Genomic DNA, 17,688 nt, shown 5'->3' on the forward strand with positions numbered 1-17,688 from the left:
AACAACTATACAGATGTTAAGTCTTTGAAAATATTGGCATGCATTCAGACAGACAGAAAACTGTTGTGTTTGCCTGCTCCATCTTTTTAGTCCATGAATTAGGAATCCGAAACTGCTTTACCAAATCTAAATGGTCTTGCTTACTGGCCGGAATTTTCATGCACCTGGCCTCCTGCTTGCGAATTGTTTTAGAACACTAGCTGCACCTTGCATTTCCCTTATCCTTGTGTTTGCAGTGTTGTGACAAGGCTCTCTCCTCCCCTCTATTCACCCTCATTCTAATGCGATACATAGGAAACTTACAATCTCCATAACCTAATGTGAGTGTTCCCAGATGTCTGCAGTCAGAGTGACTTCACAGAATGTCAAAGAAGAAGATGAGACCTGGCGTAAGCTTCTCTAATACATGACTGTGTTGATTTTCATAGCAAAAGGAAGGTTAGAACTGGGAAGGGACTGACCAATATGCTCCGTGAAAAGTGATTTCTCCAAGGAGGCATTCCTCCCTCCTTGCCGGATATTGTAGAGACCATGAATCAATAAAACCCCTTAAGAATCACTGAGCCAGGTGGAACTCAGGTGCAAGACTTCTTAAGGGACCACATCGTCCACAGGAGCATTATCTGGGCCTAGTAACAAAAGTAAGGAATAACTATCTCACTATTCAAAAAGCTCTATATGGATGATATTTGGAGTAGGGGGACAACAGAAAAACTCATCTCCTTCAGTGTGGTTTTCTGAGGTCATGTATTTGGGCCTCTCACCTAAGGTACCTCTTTAGCCCTCCAGCTCTCCACTGGAATTATATTCCAACCCCGAATCCCAAACCCTACTCTGAGGTGTCCAGAAAGCTCTTCTCCATAACCCTAGAAACAGGCTAGGTCCTGGGGTGAAATGACTCCTACCACCTGAACTCTTCTTTGAACTAGGACTCCTAGGATATCTGTGCACACCTGAGAAGAGCACACATTGGAATCACCTTCAGCCAGTGACCACTGGAACCTGGAGCTATTCCCTGGGGGACAATTCTCTCATTGCAGTTAGCCTAGGTCCCCTACCCTTGTCAGGTACAGATTCTTGCAATCCCATTGGCCCTACCATTCCTAAGGCTCACATTCAACATTTCCATCCACTGAATACAGATCAGTAAGAGACTTACAATTAGATCAAGAAAAGAAAACATATTTAAAGAGCAGAAGGAGAAAAAAGGAGGAAAACCTAAGAAGATAGACTGGGGTTAGACAAAATTAGGTAACAATAGAAAGGACAACTTGTGTAAAGTTGGTATGTCATGGTGACATTTCAGCCTGTGGTTGAGACCAGTCTGTCCTACTTCTAAAGTATATTTATTTAAATCTTGCAAGTTAGAAATGATACAGAGAAGAAGCATGGTAAATACTATCATAAGTGTTCTTCCTTTTCCAAGTTAAGAACTAGAAAATCACAGCACATTATGTCATAAGTGACGGGTCCCTAGAGACGACACAGTGTCTCAGAAGAGGGGCCGGGGTCGGGTTAGGGGACAAGGCTGAAACAGGTAAGAATTAGTCAGCATACAAGAAACGGAAGCAAGGACCAGAATCCACTTCTTAAAAAACTCTTAATTTTTCTCTTTTGTTTTTTAAACATGAAATATGAGAATATCGTAAATATGGTAGTGGAAGACGTTTTTATTTTGAAGTTGTAGAAGAGAAATACATTTTTCTATAGGCTGAGAAATAGAACAAGTGGAGAAAGAGAAACTGAACTGAACGTACAAGAAAAAGAAAATTATCAATCAAGCAAACTCCCAGGGCAAGCGGAAAATGAAGGAAGAAAAGTCACAAACAGAAAGCTTAGCATTAGAGGAATGTAAGGTAATGTTTATTGTCTGATTTAAAATACATTAACTTCAAGAGGAAATAGCTATGGATTAGAAAGACTGGAGCATGAATGGTATTAATCTCCATTTTTCCAAAGTATCTTCATCTACAAAAGAAGCTTCAAAAAACAATCTATAATATACTCTCGTCTCTTTAAAATAAGTTCTATAGGAATAACTTTCAATTGTCCTCTCTCATACGCTTGGAAGTTTTCTGGCAGTCAAAAATTGACATTATAATATGATTTACCTCTGAACAATCATTAGATATCTTAAAATTCTTTTCAGTATTCCTTTGTAGTTAGACTAGATAAAATTAACCATCTCAAGCTGCCACATTTTAAATAGAGGCTGATTTTTCCATTGATTAGCAATCATTTTACTTTTTGCTTTTATAGCATAAGAGATGCTCTTGACAGTTTCAAGTTGTTAAAATACTGGCATTTTTACTTCATTCTTTTGCTTCATAAATCACTACATCAACACTAGGCTGAATAATAGTGCCAAAAAATAAGTACCATAAATACCCAGCTAGAAATCAATCCTACAATTTAGACAAATTAATATAAAAATATTATTTTTTACCTTCTTCTTAATCAACTCTCAATCTCTCAGCCACTTCTGCATCCTACCTCCCATAAAACTGGGTTTGACACACTGATGACTATTAATACAAAATATTCTTCAAATTCAACATTAGGGCATCTTAGCTATGCTTACCATGAAAATATATTTTGTATTTCTATGGTTCCTTTCATTTCAGGATCTCAAAGACACTCTACTTTTTAAAATCACCATTACATTGGCAAGCCATTAAACCAAGCCTCAGGAAGGGATATTGCCAGAAAAGTAAGTCACAAGGAGTTTGAGTTGCTTCCCATTCAGTGTAATATCAGTTTGTTTAATATCTGAAAATAGCACTTAGGATTCAAGACAGATGCTTGCAAATTCTAAACCAATTTCAAGTCAATATGACTGGGAAATTAAAAAATAAAAAAGTATCCATTATGCAACTGTGGAACAGAAATGTATAATTCTGTTACAAAGTAAAGAGAAATAGAACATTATGAATTTCAAATATTGTGAAGGACTGTCTAGGTTTGCTGGTATCAGAAATGATAGAAAATCTACACGGTTAATTACCTATGTTGTAATATTCAATAATACTTTACTGGCATGACTACTTTTGAGAAAGTACTGAAATGAATTGCATCTACTAAATAACAATTTTTAGGGAACCATGACAAATGGAATTAGTATCTATGGACTGCCGATTTAGATAGCTCCACATGTTGATTTTTGTTAACCTTTGAGAAATAAAAATTTAAACATTAGATAATGCGTTATGCAATTTACATAGCTTGAGAACCATTACACATCTAATAATAAAATATCACTCGGTTAATATACTTAGCCAATAGAATATATAATTACATAAGTAAGGTAATATACTTAGTTAATGTAATAAGTAACAAAAATTACTTGGTTTATATATATGCAGTAATATATAAGTGAATAAAATATATTTAAGGAATTAGTTAATACATCATGTTTTATAAAAAACATCTTTGATTATTATACTCATGTGTTAACTTCCCAAAGCCTTATTTGTCCAGCATGAGAAGATATCACTACAGTAAAACAGTTGAGCTTAACATATGTTTACATACTTAGCTAATAGTTTTTTTCCCCCACGTGGCCTTAAGTTTTATTTTATGAATCTACAAAGTAATACTCCACTGAGGCCTCAATTGTTAAATTCACTTTGAGTAAAAGCTCCTTTAAAACAGTGGTCTGGATAAAAAGAAAATGGAAAGCTGGAGTCATCGCTCTCCTGGGCAGAAGGTGGCAGCAGCTGAAGGGCCTGGACTATCGTTCAAGCGAGTTCTGTATGCTGCATTTCTACTACTTAGGTTTTATTGTTTACTTTACATTATAAAACAAACTATGATTATAAAAATTCAATTGAGTCAATAGCTGACTAAATCTACATATTCATTATTAAAATCACCATTTCATAAAATAATTTTATATGTGAGATTGTAGTTTTCTATTCTGCTTAACAGATGGGGCATTTTTTGTTCTAATACACACATTTAAAATGAATGTATCATTATAAGGTTTTTATATTTTGAGTGCATGACCTGCTTATTGTCACTTTTTTAAAAAATATGGGCTCATCCATTCTTATTCCAAGAAAAGAAAAAATTTAAAAAGATAAAACAACAACAACAACAACAAAAAAGCTTTATGAACACTGTCAAGTTTCAAAAGAACCCTCCTAGAATTTGTATTGTGTGAATATATAAATATTGACAGGGTCAATAATTTCCCTCCTTGGGATCATGATACCATTTACTGAAAAGTAAAACCTGCCCTTCAGGAAAACAATATAATTTTCTTTCTTAGGTCCTCCACATCTATATTAGGATTATTTCTAACATATAAAAAGGGAAATAAAATTAAATTAACTAATGTAAAAAAACCAAGGAATACTTTTTATTGTCTATTACGTGAACAGGATTTCGTTTTCTATTATTATTATTAATATTATTTGTATTATAGAAATCTAGTGACTTCTGTTTGCTTATTTTAAAATCGATAACCTTACTGAACTCTCTTATGAGTTCCAATGGATTTCTCAGTTGTGCCCTAAAACTTATTGAATACAATTACATATTAACTCCCAGTTTCTGTGGTAAATGCTTTAAATGTATTATCATATCTAATTCTTACAAAAAACCTTACAAAATAGTAATGGTCTAAGTTCAATATGTACAGAGGGTGCTAAAAAATGTATACATATTTTCAGAAAGGAAAAACCTGTACTAAAATTGTACTACTCAATATATACCGATAACAAAAAATGAATAAACGTAATGTGTATAAATTTTTTTGGTGCCCCCGGTATCTGTTGACTTAAAAAGTAAGGGAAAGAGCAGAGACCCTGTGAAAACTGCAAAGAGCTAGCTGAATATAAAGTATTACAAAGTATTTCCTACCTTATGTCATTTATCTCCATACCTTTAACAATAATTCATTCTTAATCCACTTTTCTAGCAGCCAGCCAGTCATCCCCTGCCAAACGTCATGTCAATGTATCTGAAAACAAGCTCATCCTCTTTCTCCACAGCTGTTAAGAAACCCCTTTTTCTCCTATGACTTCCTGTAACATTGTGTTTTGCCACTTAAAGGGTGATTAGCACACTCTACCTCCCTCATCTCCCCTACAGGAAAATACAACCTTTGAAAGCAGATACTGATTATTTATAAATCTTTGCCGCTCTCAGAACACATGTAGACTTTCACCGAACATGTTCTAGAACGGACTCAACTGCATCTCAGCTTCTCACAGGTGTGCCTGTCTCCTGACTCAGGGAGGTGAGGGCTATCGTCAGACATGCTGCTGATGACGAGAGACTCTCTCTCACTGTGACGCCCTGGGTACACCCAGCGGTGGTGAGCCATCCTCCTACCGTCTTCCTCATTGGGCCACACTCCCAGAATCAGCAGGTGCAGAATGTGGGTCATTCATGGGCCTAGCAGAGGGGTGGCGCCAGAGGGGTGATGCCAGGAAGACCAGCATCCCACGTGGGATCAGACAGCAACAGAGTTTGTTTGCCACTGATTTAAAATAAAGAAATCGAGGACAGCGCTTCACCGAGGCACAACAGAGATGCAATCTACACCGAAGCTGCCCGTGACATTTGTCCCTTTAGTAAAAAAGCGATCATCCGAATGATAAGCTGTCCCTAAAACAGCCCTTGGGGGAGGAAAGTGAACAGAGTACACTACGGGCTTTGTACTTGCGTGGGATTAGGAGCTCTTAAACACAGGTGTTACTTCCTTTAAAGACAAGTAAACGAGGCTCTGCCAATATGTTGAATTCCTAGTAACAGTGACAAGAGAAGAATTCTAAGATGTCCTATATTAAATTACACCAGGCCTGCGGGTAGAAGGGAGAGACGAGGAGCTTATCAGTGAACAGAGCTAGTGGGCAGAAGCCAACAAAAGACTGCTCACATCCCTGACGTACACTGAAACTCTGAATTACCTTCCAGGAGGCTATTTCAGCCCTTATCGAGAAAGGAATAGCCGACCGCCAGACTCTAGCACATCCTTAGGCATAAACTTTCTGGGCTGTTGCCCACAACCAATCCAACACTTCTTCCTTACAGACTACGCACCTATCCCAGAACTAGCTCCCTGACACCTTCCCCTGCCCCCCTTCACCTTTCCCTGCCTTCTCCCTTCCCCCACTGTCTACAGCCAATGTAAAATCTTTGAAAACAACTTACATCTTTCTTCCCCAAACTCACTATATAAAAGAGCCTTGTCCATCCCATAATGGTGACATGTTTGTCTTCTTCATCTAGCGTGCTGTGGGTGGCTTAAACTACATGGTCCAGGACATGGTCCCCTTTCTGGCTCGTATAGGGCTCAAAAAATCCTTTCAAGAAAAGCTTTCGGCCTTAAAGGTTTTTGTTTCACAACAGAAGCATGTTATATGGTTTATCTTACTACCAAAGTGTCCTAGAGGGTAAGTCGACAGAAACCACGGTGGTGGCCCTTCATCCCCAATACATTTCTTTCAGTGAAAGTGTGCAGCCCTCCATGCCCCTCCCCAGGATGCTTACGTCAAATTCATTCAGAGCCGCAGCCAACTCGCCGATGCCCGTGTGGCCTTTGGCTTCGTCAGTGGGCGAGGTAGCTTGAGCAGCGTTGGAGATGCCGGCAATGGCCTCCTGGACTTGTTTGAACACATAATCTCGGTTGGCTCTGGTGGCAGCAACATCTGGGTGGCGGAGAAACGCTTGGGAGGCTGTGTACAGCATTGTGGCATTCTTCTTCAGAGCCCCTCGGGCGGCTGCCATCTCGTCGCGACAGTGAGGGTCCTTCAGCTCCTGTGTATGCAAAAACCCAAAACCTGTCACATCCATGACATTTTCCATAGAAGCGTTTATAGCAGAACTCAGAGCCACAGATTGAAAACCACACTGAATTTTAGAAACCATCTACTCTCCCTTGAGTTGTCTCTAGCTGCCAGGACTTGGCACATACTGTTCTTTCTGTGCACAATATCTGAGTATCCCTCCTCCACCCTAGTCTTCCACTTGATGTGGCCTAGAACCCACCCTCCACCAAACTCTCTAAACGATGCCCCCTTCTCTCTGCCCTATTCTCTCTTGTAATTAACACACATACTTTATTATATTGACGTATTTAAGCATATGCTTCCCTCCTAGACTTAGATGTACATTGAGCAAAAAATCTGGTCTTTCTTGTTCAATGGATCTTTAATCACTAGCACAGTGAGTGTCTGGCTCATAAAAGGCATGCAATAAATAATAAATAAATATGCTGAAAGAATGCAAAAACCAAGCCACCAACAAGGTAAGTGGCTTGCAGGGATCCAAAGAGTTATTAGCAGATGGAAAACCCAAACTTCAGTCTTCTGATAACTCTGGTTGCCTCCATGTTCATTCACAATTACAAACAGGAAATCAAACTTTTCTGATTTTTGCTTACTGCATCACTGACCGTTCATTACCATTTTCAGAATGCGGTTCATTTGCTTTTAAACTACCTTTAATGACAGCTCAATCATTGAATTTAGGGACTAAAAAATAATGAGTCAAAGATGATTTGCTTTCCTAGTTTTGGATATCAAAACAATACCACTGGAGAGTCATTTTACTTTTAGCTTTCAAAGATGTGGTTAAGAAAATGTTCATATCATTTTCGGAAATGCTAAAGGGAGTGCTGCTCTCTAAGAGCCGTGCAGAGTTGCCAGCTGAGTATCTCTGGGAGGATATTTTTCCAGCTTCAAAACATCACTAAACGGTATTTGAACTATGGGGTTCTATTCCTATTTGCTCACTTGGTACATAGTAGATGGATGACATGGCAACAGTGAATTCGTGGGTCTAAGTAATTCTGAGACAAGCACATTATATTTGATATCCAGGATTGTCTGTTAAGTACTAACAGAAGCATCTATTCTCCCTTGCTTAAATAACAGATTTATGTGAGCCAATACAATTTCTAAGTTGGGCTTATTTTTTAGTAGCCCCAAAGATGAACCCAGATAAATAGGCTACAAACAGGTGAGTGTATCCTCTATGCCAGGCAAATCTAGGCAGTGTAGATAGAAGGTTTCTCCCAACCAGTCATGAAGGGCCCTATTAACTTACAGAACTCCTGGTCCAGAAATCCTGTATTTCATTACTGTGTTAAGTATGGTAAAAAAAAAAAAAAAAAAAAGAAAGAAAGAAAGAAAGAAAAAAAAAAAATCCGAATGTGTAAGTGAGAAAGGCCAGGTAGGAAATTATCTCCACAAAGATATTTGAGGAAACATTCTTTAAACACATGAATACCAATGAAAATAATACACCGTTGAATTATGAAGAATGAGTTAAGGAAACTACTGAAGCATTCACTTGTTGGACTATTTATGCAGATGTTAAAATTAGTTTCCAGACAAGTAATAACATGGATAATGTTTATACAAAATGAAAAAGCAAAACACAATATGCATACATAATATTAGTATGATTGCAGACATGTTAACATATGAAGATAAACACTAAAAAGGCAAAATACCAAAATACCACTACCATTTTTTCTGTGTTAAGGGGTTACGTGTTTTTTTTCTTTCATTTATATTCTTTTTCTAAATTTTCTTGAAACAGTCTGAGCTAGCAATTCAGTAAAAACAAAGTATTAATGAAATAGAAATAAATAATATTTATGTGTAGTCTCATGAATATCCCTATGGATATTCATGGATTTCAGTATTTGTATATTCCCATGGATTTCATTACCAACAACCTGCCAATGACTCATGTTTCCAACCCCCACCCACATCTCTCATCGATTTATATTTCTACACAGTATCTTACAAGTTTCTCAAAATCAATGTATCTAAATATCAAATCTATATTTCTAATTCTACCTGGTTCCTTTGCAGTCTTCCTGGTCTCAGGAAATTCACCACCATTAACCCATGTGCTCAAACCAGAAACTTAGAAGTGAAATGGCTGCTGTCACTCTCTACCCACACACATCCAATTCAACATCAGGTTCTAAATGTTCTAGTTTCAAAATAAACTTTGACTCCCTATAGTTTTCTCCATTCCCAATGCTACTACACTAATCCAGGGCACCACCATCTCTAACCTGGATTACTTCAGCCCTCTCTCTACTATAACTACTAGGTGTGATCAAACAGTACGGTGAATGTTTAAATTAAAAGAAAATTACAGTAAAAGACACATTGCCATTAATGCCCCTCAAAATCCTCCCCCTCGCTTCAAACACACTTCACCCATTATTTTTTGCCACTTTCTGAAGCAGTTCTGGAAGTCCTCTTTCATGAGCATCTTTAGTTGTATGTTGTGGCTGTCTCGATGTCCTGAATCATTCTTACTTTTGGGAAGAGCCAGAAGTCGCACAGTGCCAGATCCAGTGAATAAGATGGATGGGAACACACCATATTGTTTTTATTTGACAGAAATTACCATATACCAGAAGCAATGTGTAACATGGAGCCTTTCTGTTGTGATTAAAAAATACGGTGAATGCTGCAGCCGAGTGCCATCCAACAGAAAGGCAGGGATCTTCAATACGGGAAGTGACACATGGAACCTTAGTAACAGTGTGTGACAAGTTTCAATTTGTTCAGTGCAGCCAGTCAGGTGTGAGCTACGGTTGAGAGAAGGTGTGTTTTAAAGTGTGCTATAAATCATCCTCCATCATGACAATGCTCTGTGTCACACATTGTTTCTGGTATGGCAATTTCTGTCAAATAAAAATGTTATAGTGTGTCCTCATCCACTTTATTCACTGGATCTGGCACCATGTGACTTCTGGCTCTTCCCCAAAGTCAAAATGATTCAGGACATTGAGGCAGCCATGACAGCGCAACTAAAGACACTCACGAACGAGGACTTCCAGAACTGCTTTAGAAAGTGTCAAGAACGACGGGATAAGTGTGTTTGAAGCAAGGGGGAGTATTTTGAGGGGGATTAATGGCAACGTGTCTTTTAATGTAATATATATGTTTAAATTTTAACATTCACTGTATTTCTTGATCATACCTTGTTAATTACTCCTCTTCCACTCCACTCACTTTTTTGCAACATATAGAACATTCAAATGTAAACTTGAGGCATGATACCAAACATTGAATTATTCAAATATTACACACTCACTTACAATGAAATTCAAATACTCTGCAGGTCTCTGAGTGTCCTGGTCCTATTTTTCTTCCCAGCCTCTCCCTGGTTTAACTACTAAGATCAAGATTCAATGTATTCTTTTTTTCATTTGTTTAGAAAGCCAGCGGCTTTTTCATCTTACATCTGTGCTTCTGAGTAATTTCACTCCTACCCACATTAAATTTGCTGCTACCACACAAGAGTCCAGTTGAACAAAGAATTCTGCTAATAACAATACCTAAAAATCGTCACAAACTAAAATCATATGTGTGTGCTTGGCACAAGAACACTATAGCTGTTTAGGGCAAGGACTAGATCTTAGTCAAATTTGTACTAGGAGCATCACTTCAGCCTGGCACAGAATGAACACTCATAAATGTCTGTTGATTGGAACTTTCCATTGGGTCATAGAAAATCTTAGGAAAAAAACAATCACTAAGAATTGCTCAAAATGTTGAAGAATTCTGGGGGCAGTAAAGAGGATGGGTGAAAAGGACTCTAAATGACTCCTACACATTTATAAAAAAAAAAAATTCTAGGAAGAAAGAAAAAGAAAACATTTTGGGGGAACAAAATTCTAATGGTACCTAATGAACGAACAGTTAGCTAAACCTGAGGGCGCTCTCTCTACATAACAGGGAGGCAGAGAAGATCCCAGGTCACCATCTTCATCAAAGTGACACACACTCACCTATCTCTTCCCCACCCCACCATTTCTCTTTCTCTCTGCCTTTCCTCTAATTTCCTTCATGGTTTCTTCTTCTCATTCATAAAAGTTTTACTCTGCACATGTTGGGTGTGCGTGTGCATGGTGGTGTCCACAGGGCTAGGAAATAAAAAGTGAAGGCAAAGGGTGGTGCCTTGAGAGTGACCACAGCATGATACCACAGTTTCACATTTTTGATTTAACGCAGGAGAATTTCCCAGAGCGCACAAAAGGTTAGAATGTGGTGGGGCTGGCAGGTGACGCAGATGGCCTGTGACCTCCTTGGGTAAGTAGGGGCCAGAGGACCCCAGGGCCCATAGTAGTGTCAGAACCGGCCCAAGAAGGAAGCAGACTTTGTGATCCCAGGGTCTGGGGGCATCTGCTAATTTGCTAGCCAGCGGAACCAGCCGATCCATTGTTCAGGCCTGTAAAGCTACCAGGTTCCTGAAAGGCACACATTTTCTCCTCTATGCATTTCCAAAATCTTTCTGACCTGTTGTCTTCTTGCTGCTACATAGTTCAGTTTCACCATCTCTTTCCCAAATTCTTTAAATCGGTTTGCGAGGTCTTGCTCATTTGTAGCATTTTTGACAGCTTCCAGGGCCTCCTCCACCTGATTTGATAAAAAACAAACAAACATATTTATACTAGATAATATTTAAATATTATTAAACTTGTTGGAAATGGTAGCGTGTAAAAGAAAATTAAAACAACATGATGCATTAACATCTAAATAAAAGGAAAAAAGTACCCCTAAGAAGCAATTACCGTCAGAATATACATTTGTTCAAGAATTACAGACTAATTTGTGTATCAGAGATAATAATCGCTGAATTCTTGGTACATATAAAATACTACAGTGATTATATTTTATTGAGTTATGCCTCTGGTAAGGACTATAGACGTATAATTTTGAGAAAAGACATAAAGGAAAATGTACTTTTTAAAACAACGGAATTGAAAACCGAATTCTAAAGATCTTCGGAGGAAGAAACGGTTCACAAGGAAAACCTGGAGGAACTCTGGGCTGCTGGAAGATGGAGAGCTTAAATCTGCAACCGGTTGTCTTGGCAACATCTCTAAATCTGGGACTAAAGGGGTTGTCATTGTAAACTGAGTTTACACCTTGCCATCCAATGGAAAGAGAAAATACTGAGCCTCAAGAAGTGAATCTGACATTTTGTTGTCACTGAATGTGACACCAACGGGCGGTGAATGGAATGAGAGCAAGCATGCCACCCTAATGATTGTGCTCTGCTTCCAAAGTCCTGCAAACTGTCACTGGATTTTTCCAGAGTGGCCCTTGGCATGAATTATGACTTTCACTAAGAATTCCTTTGTAAATGATTTGAAGATTTGAGAGGTATTCAAGTGTCCACTCCTCCAGAATGCTCTTAACTTTAACATGGTGTGAAGATTTCCACAACTGATAAACAACTTTAAGGTTATAATACCTGTAGACTCAATTAAAAGTAAAACTAAAATTAAGATATTGTGGTGAAGAAATCCACTAAGTCACTGCCAGTCCGATAGCATCTTTGTAGAAATAATTTTATCAGCCGAAGTAGCCAAGAACACAACCCTGAGTGAATAAGGTATGAGGCAGATGTGTTTACAAAATCACAAGCTGTTAGTTACGAAGGGAGCCTGGCAGAAAGGATGCAACTAGTACAGACTTCTGAGAGAGGCAGCAGAAAGAGAAGGCAGCTGTGAAAGAGTAATGAGAAACTCAGAGAATACACGGGTCCCCTGCAGAATTCCGATTGGCTCTTGTAATTTGGACCAAATTAAAGGACAACATATAGACCGTTGATTGACAATTCGGAAATACAAATGACCACTAAAATGGCTGGGAAAAGCCGTAGATTAACACAGTTATGTGTTAGAGAGATACACATTTACTTAAGTCTGACACAATCATAAAGGTGGCCAGTCCAACTTCCTTATCAAATTTCACTGAGTGAAGGAAGAGTATAGTGTATATAAGCCAGTCATAACGGATATCATCAAACCTTTTACTCCATAGATATGGTAATACCATTCAACTTACTAAATAGGCTAACTCATTTTATTAAGGAAAGAGTTATAGCAAGGGAAGTTATTTAGAATGGTAGTAATCTGGATTCCACATAAAATTAAGTTTCCATTCTCATCTTCTGTGGACATTCTGCATCTTTCTTTCTTCCTAATTGTAAAAATATGAAATGATGACTTAACTCCCCAATGTCAGTCTTTTCCAATTCCTACCCAGGCTCTAATAATACCCAAGGAAGAAGTACGGCTGAAAAAGGGACTGTTGTGTATTAGCATGTGTTTTAGGGCCTGAAATCAAATTTCATTTTGTGGTATGGAATGGCCCATTTAAAGCATTTTCATAGTTCAGTGAGAATTTCCTATCTCAAATCTTTAAAAAACAGACCGATGTTGTTTCACTTTCTAATAGGTTTATAATCATCTTGCTATCAACAGCATCACTGAGAGGCTAGCCTGAGCAGTTAACTTGCTCCTGATGCTTAACTTGACTTGTACATCTTTTATCAGAACATCAAAAATTGGTTCCAGGGAAGAGCAAAACAATTATCTCAGAGAGAGCTAAATCTTGGATGTGTGTGTTTGTGTGTGTGTGTGTGTGTATGCGTGTGTATAAACAAACAAACAAACAAACAGGCTTCTTACTGGTTGTTAACCAGACCAATTTGGAGTATTTATTGTGTTGTGTTACACATAACTTAGTTTCTCATTTGTTTTTTTCTGAAGAATCCAGTTTGAATGTGTTTCTAATTCGGTGAAGTTCTTTTGAAAAGAAACACCAATGATGGCATCTGTCTTTGTAAATGTAGATATAGTCATACTCAGAGTTTTAATCTAAAAGGATTTGGGAGGTCACCTAGTAGAAAGTTCTCATATAGAAAAATGTTTCAGACTCCTCCCAAGGTCTCACAAAAATGGAGGATATGGAACCAAAATCTGGATTATGGATACACGTGCTGCTATTATTAGACAGACTGATGATACAGTGACAGAGAATTGACAGAATGTTGAAGGGACATGGAGAAGTAAAGGGGGAAAAAAGGAGGACAGTCACTAAGCACTTTTGAGAAATCAAAATTAATATAATAATCGGGTTTTTATTTTTGTACACAGCTAATGATCTTTTGTTCTTTCTGGGTGTCTGGGGAAAGGAAATTGACTCCTATAAGCCGAACAACACCTTAAAAGGCAGTTCTGATACAGACGAGGTGCCAGGAACATTATTTTCCAAAAAGTTGTTTCATCTGCCTGGGCCATACGGTGAGGGATATAGGTCTGTATGTGTGGGGACGGCTACGGGGTCTGTTTGAACCCCAGCTTTGTCATATGTTAGTTCTGTGACCCAGGGCAAGCCACTTAACCTTTCTGACCCTGAGGGTCTTCATAACTACACAAGGTTGTTCTAAGAATTATAGGAGATAAGAAATGAAGAAACAATAGTACATAAATGGAAAACATGAAATAAGATAGCCAACTAGGTCCAAATATGAAATAAATATATTTTAATAAAAAACTGTTCTTGAGCTCAGCTTTTCTTTCATTCACTGGCCGGCAGAATTTCAGTCATCTCTTAATCTGTCTCCTTGCTTGGGCTCGCTCCTGTTCTAATTCCTTCTCCACACTGCTACCGTGTTTCCCCCAAAATAAGACTTAACCAGAAAATAAGCCCTAACATGATTTTTCAGGATGACATCCCCTGAACATAAGCCCTACTGTATCTTTTGGAGCAAAAATTAATATAAGACCATTCTTATTTTCAGGAAAACACGGTACCAATGCTCTAATTAGAAGACCAACTCTCAGATGGGGAGTTTAATAAAAGATTCAACAATATATCATCCACATGAGACAATTTAAACAATAAGACATAAAATGTGGAAAATGAAAGAATGATACTGTCTACCCTCATAAATTTGAAAACCTATACAAAGTTGGTAAATTCTAAAAATATGTAAAATGTCAATATGACACAAAAAGAAACACAGAATGTGAACTGACCAAAGAATGTTACAGAAATGGAAATGATAGCCAAAGACTTCCTCTCTACCCTTTTCCCAAATTAGCCAGGCATATTGTATATTAAAAAGAAAGCAAAATAAATGTAAAATAGCAAATACTTAGCAGAGTGCCTGGCAAAAATTAGGAGCTCCTTAAATGGAGATATTGACCTGTTGTATAATATCTACCCGAGGGGAAAATTTTTTCCTAAATAACGTTGAGGAGGAAAGGCTTCGTCTTACTCTTGCAAAGTCTGCACAGATGCCAAGGGCCTTGGGAGGAGTGGAAGGAATGCTGTGGAGAGGATGCAGCCATCAGACACCTGGTGATGGCACCAAGGAGGGCAGTGTTAATGCCGAAGGTGATCTAACAAGGGGCAGGTCTGGGAGTCGCTACGTCCTGGATTGGAAAATTGTGTCTAATCAGCTGATAAAGGGAGCCCTTCGAGGCAGCTGTCATAGCCTCCACCATTATAAATGCTCTTGAGATCTTGGACATCACAGAGTTGTTCTCCTCTCCCAGCCAGGCCGGGCTCATGAACACCAAAGTGGGAACCCTTGGCTCAACCAGGTTTTCTGTCCTAAATACCGAAAAGCCTGTGCATAGGTACAGCTGAAAAGACTGAAACTTCTAGAAAAGATATTACATTTTCTCCCTAGAGGATTTAGACGTTATTTTTAGAACTTTACCCTTAAACGCTTAAAATTTTAGTCTTCTCACAGAACTTCTTCAAAATAGTCCCCACCCCACTGCCTGAAGCAAGGCTGCCTGCCCCCGTTATTTAGTGCACAGCTGTACCAAACTGAGACAAACTCTTTAAATCAGCCTCCAATTTTCCTGATTGAAACTGCACTTATTTACTTAGTAAGTCAATAAAAATGTAGCCTGAGAATTCATTTATTCATTAAGCACTTACTAAGCACCTAGGAGGGGTGAGGCAGGCATAGGGGATGAGGGTCGTACTGAACTAGAGTCTCATCCTGTCCCTCCTGGGCAGTGACATCTGGTTCTGCTAGCAACATGCCCTGCCCGTACCAGTGCTGTATCAGCGCTGCAATGACCATCGTTTCTGTTTGTACAGACTGACGCCATTCCAGAGTCCTACTATTCATGTCCAGTCGGCTGAATTTTAAGTGATATTGGGGTGAATTTATTTAATAAGTCATACGGAACTCTCTGGTGAGAATCTGGGTTTATAGTTTAAAAAATCCATCATTCTGGAAGTAGGAGTTGGTGAATGAATGAATATCAGATTCTACATTTACCTACGCTACTTGTTTAGCCAGGTAATCTGGTTTGACCATGGTTGTCTCAGCATTGTCATATTTTATCTTTCTGCCTCCTACAGATAACAGGCTTTCTTGATTACATTTTGTTTCCTAGTTAACAGTGAGGAGAACAACTTCATTAGAAAGCAAGAAAGATTAAATGCTAGCGTCATTTATTCTTAAAGTGCCATGTTTTATAAATGTAATAGAGCTTAATACCGGGGGTGCCAAAAAAAAAAAAAGTATACACATGACTTATATTCATCTTTGTTTATTGGTATATATTGAGTTTATAAAAAAAACTTTAATAGTTTTTTCCTTCCCTACAATGTGTATACATTTTTCTGAGGAGGGGGCATCTTCTGTATATTTCCAAACATATTCACAGCTTGTGCAAAAAAAAGACACTACCCAGTGTCACTGGGTATTTTCACGCGTCAGACATTGTTCTAAGTGGTTTACATATGTCTAATTTAGTCCCGAAAAACAGCTCTCTGAAATTAGTATTTTTTTTTTTAATTTCTCTTTCACAGACGGGAAACTGAGGTCAGAGGAGTGACACCACCTGCCTGAGAGGTCTCACAGCGAATGAGTGCAGAAGGCTGGCTTTGAGCGCAGGTAGTCTGTTCCAGTAGTCACACTTTTAACTCCTGGGATCTGCTGCACTGGTTTCCAGAAAGGCTGAGTTTGGGTTTGGATTGTACTGATCCGCTGATTATGATGACTCCCAAGAGCCTTGCGCCATCGGACCCCTCGGGTTCTTGTCATCCTACCGCTTTAATAGCTCTGACATCCACCACCTTTTCCCAATACACACTGCCGCTGTCTCCGCTCAGCTTTTCTTTCATTCACTGGCCCGGATAACTTCAGTCAGCTCTTAATCCTCACTTGGGCTCACTCCCGTTCTAATTCCTTCTCCACACTGCTACCAAAATTATTTATCTAAATCATGAATGTAATTCTAATGCTTAGAATTATTCAGTGAATTCCCATAACCCATTCACAGAGTCTAAACTGAATGGAAGAGTCCAAACTGATTGTCACGTTATCTAAGACACTCCACAACCTGTATCTCTCTGTCCAACTCTGTCACGGCCTCTCTCCACCTGACCTGCTATGCTCCAACAATATGGAATCAACTGTATTATTGTGAATCCCCCAAGTCCCCTCTGTGGCTCTCACATCTTTTTCTTTCCTTGGTTTGTGAAGTTTTGCATGTCCTGAATCCATCCCCCTTCTTATGGCAAGAGCACCACATTTTTGAGCAGTAAACCACTCTTTCCCTGGGCCAGTTATCAAATGCAAATTCATACTTACGGCCTGCTCTGTGAAAACATGGCCAGGCCCTTTAAATACTATCACTTTCCCAGTTGCCCTGATGATAAGCTTTGTCGGTAGAGCGTGCTGGACAGGCAACAAAGGAGAAAAGGGTTTGGTTTCCTGATTCTGGTGTGCCCCCTCGGCCAGGAGCTTTTCCAACAGCAGGTGGCCAGCAGCCCCCCTCAGCACGGCCCCATGGGTAACTGTAGTGAAATGCCTCCAGGAAGGCACTCCCTATGAGCAGTTTTCCTTGATACCCTAATGGGCAGATTTCCAGCAAGTTCC

At 38.8% G+C, this 17,688-nt stretch overlaps 1 protein-coding gene across 7 annotated transcripts in view; it reads right to left on the minus strand.

Moving 5' to 3' along the window:
• CTNNA2 (catenin alpha 2) overlaps positions 1-17,688 on the minus strand; it is a 1,256,663-nt gene that overhangs the window by 708,052 nt on the left and 530,923 nt on the right. For all 7 annotated transcript variants that reach the window (XM_033125182.1, XM_033125183.1, XM_033125181.1 and 4 more), the window contains 2 exons: positions 11,280-11,399; positions 6,499-6,765 (listed from right to left, as the gene is read on the minus strand). In XM_033125182.1, the coding sequence (XP_032981073.1) occupies positions 6,499-6,765; positions 11,280-11,399 (387 nt within the window). The remainder of the gene's footprint in view (positions 1-6,498; positions 6,766-11,279; positions 11,400-17,688) is intronic.

Source organism: Rhinolophus ferrumequinum, chromosome 13 (genome assembly GCF_004115265.2).
Source record: "Rhinolophus ferrumequinum isolate MPI-CBG mRhiFer1 chromosome 13, mRhiFer1_v1.p, whole genome shotgun sequence".
NCBI classification, from domain to species: Eukaryota; Metazoa; Chordata; class Mammalia; order Chiroptera; family Rhinolophidae; genus Rhinolophus; species Rhinolophus ferrumequinum.